This window comes from Nansenia antarctica (genome assembly GCF_963989245.1).
Source record: "Nansenia antarctica genome assembly, chromosome: 1".
Classification (NCBI taxonomy): Eukaryota; Metazoa; Chordata; class Actinopteri; order Argentiniformes; family Microstomatidae; genus Nansenia; species Nansenia antarctica.
Genome location: NC_137674.1, coordinates 53911736 through 53914235, shown reverse-complemented (window position 1 = coordinate 53914235; position 2500 = coordinate 53911736). Strand labels below are relative to the sequence as shown.

The following is a 2500-nucleotide window of genomic DNA, read 5'->3' as shown; positions in this document are numbered from 1 at the left end:
TGTGTGTGTGTGTGTGCGTGTGTATGTGTGAGGCAGTAAAGCCTACTTTAGTCTGTGATTTGCCTGACACAGCATGACATAAGGGTTAGTTGTGAGCAGTCCTAAGTGACATAAGAGTTTGTTTTGTGTGTGTGTGTGTGTGTGAGTGTGTGTGTGTGTGTGTGTGTGTGTGTGTGTGTGTGTGTGTGTGTGTGTGTGTGTGTGTGTGGTGAGCAGTCCTAACTCACCGTTGGGCTTGCAGGCCTGGAGCTCCTGGGCCTCGATCACCGTCACCAGCAGGCGGCCGATACCACTGGACTTCAGAGAGCGAGCTGCAGAGAGGACATAGAGCATGAGAGACACACACACACACACAAACAGACGCACACACGCAGACAGACAGACAGACAGACACACACAGAGACAGACAGACACACACTCAGACACACACACACGCGCACGCGGACGCACACGCACACACACACACGCACGCACAACACACACACACACATCTGAATAGACACTCACCTTGGTAGGCCTTCTCCCGTTTTTTCTTCTCTGTCTCAATGAAATGCTCCGAGGCGGCTTTGATCCTCTGGACCCACGTCGTCCTAATATAACAACGACATCAACAGAGCATAGCTGTTAATGTGTGTGTGTGTGTGTGTGTGTGTGTGTGTATGTTTTTCATGTGTTTGGGTGAGAGTACGTATGTGGGAGTGAGTGTGTGTGTGTGTGTGTGTTTGTGTGTCTCTGTCTGTGTGTGTGTCTGTGTGTGTGTTTGTATGTCTGTGTGTGTGTGTGTATGTGTATGGGTGTGTGTCTCTCTGTCTGTGTGTGTGTGTGACTGCGTCTATGTGTGTGTGTGTGTGTGTGTGTGTGTGTGGATATGTACAGTACCTCTCATTGATGGTCTCTGTCTTGAGTGTGTACACACAGTCGTGTGTGTGTGTATGTGTGTGTGTGTGTGTGTGTGTGTGTGTGTGTGTGTGTGTGTGTACCTCTCATTGATGGTCTCAGTCCTGAGTACACATGGTCGTGTGTCTGTGTGTGTGTGTTTGTGTGTGTGTGTGTGTGTATGTGTGTAGATATGTACAGTACCTCTCATTGATGGTCTCTGTCCTGAGTGTGTACACACGGTTGTGTGTCTGTCTGTCTGTGTATGTGTGTGTGTGTGTGTGTGTGTGTGTGTAGATATGTACAGTACCTCTCATTGATGGTCTCAGTCCTGAGTGTGTACACACGGTTGTGTGTCTGTGTGTGTGTGTGTGTGTGTGTGTGTGTACCTCTCATTGATGGTCTCAGTCCTGAGTGTGTACACACGGTCGATGTGTGAGATGTGGAACAGAGGCTCGTCGCTGGATGGGTCCGATGGCATCTTCACCAGAACCTCGTTCAGAAACACCGGCTAAAGAGGGAGAGATCAGCCCATGAACCACCTCTCAAACTCCTCTGGCTCTCTGTGTGTATGTGTGTGTGTGTGTGTGTGTTTGTGTGTGTGTGTGTGTGTGTGTGTGTGTGTGTGTGTGCGTGTGCATGTGAGAGAGAGAGAGAGAGAGAGAGAGAGACCACATATACATGTGTGTGCGTGTGTGTCAGGGTTTCCGTTAGAAAAATTTGCCGTCGGACATCGTGTCCGGTAAGAATTCGATTTACCGGACAAACGTGATATATTCCGGTCATCATATTAAAATATAATAAAAAAAAAAAAAATCAAAATCATATTTTTTTTCTTCCAAATCTAATATAGCTGTTTGTCACGGTGATTACTGTTGTGTAGCGGCCTATATATGCCATTTAATGTCTATTTCTCATCCGATACGATTAGATGCGAGCTATATAATATATAATAATATAACATGATTTGACGCATGCGCGCTATGCCATGCGTCAAATCCAGCGCTGAACGGGTCCAGCGCTGAACGGGCGCCTCACTGGGAACTGAACAGACAGCATCGATCAATGAACGGACTCCACATTACGTTAACTGAAGTTTGTTAAATTGTTTGGGATTAATGTGAGTTTTCTATTTTCTCTTTCCAGTTTTACCCTTTTTTTTAAATCAATAAAACAACGTCATTTCTATAACCAGGTCTCGCTGGTTGGGAAGGCATTTCGTTTAGCTCGGGAGTATGACAATGGGGAGAACATAACTGTTTATTGAGAAACAATTGATAGGCAGTCTGGGATACGTATATAAAGAAATACCACAATGTCTAGATGTATAACATTTTATTGAACAGTAACAGTGCAAGCATGTAGGCTTCTGGCGTGACACGGCTAGCCTAATTTCCGTTCATATGCCTTTTATCAGATAAAATAAAATAGAATAAAACTCTTTGAAAATAAATAGGCTTTAAATTAACTTGCAATGCGTATGTATAGGCTAATTTCCGTTCGATGTTACAGCCTAGGCCTATCGCCTATGCCTTTTCTCAGATAGATAGGGGATAGCCTTAAATAAAATAGCCTAGAGTAAAAACTCTGAAAATAACAATGGCTGCTCATATAATTCAGCTAC

General features: G+C 44.8%; 1 protein-coding gene across 1 annotated transcript in view; it reads right to left on the bottom strand.

The window, feature by feature from the left end:
• Nucleotides 1–2500, bottom strand: part of LOC308160061 (intersectin-2-like) — a 54957-nt gene that overhangs the window by 2167 nt on the left and 50290 nt on the right. The window contains exons 34-36 of the mRNA XM_080533923.1: nucleotides 1266–1387; nucleotides 508–590; nucleotides 228–311 (exon numbers count right to left, since the gene is read on the bottom strand). Coding sequence (XP_080390049.1) covers nucleotides 228–311; nucleotides 508–590; nucleotides 1266–1387 — 289 coding nt within the window. The remainder of the gene's footprint in view (nucleotides 1–227; nucleotides 312–507; nucleotides 591–1265; nucleotides 1388–2500) is intronic.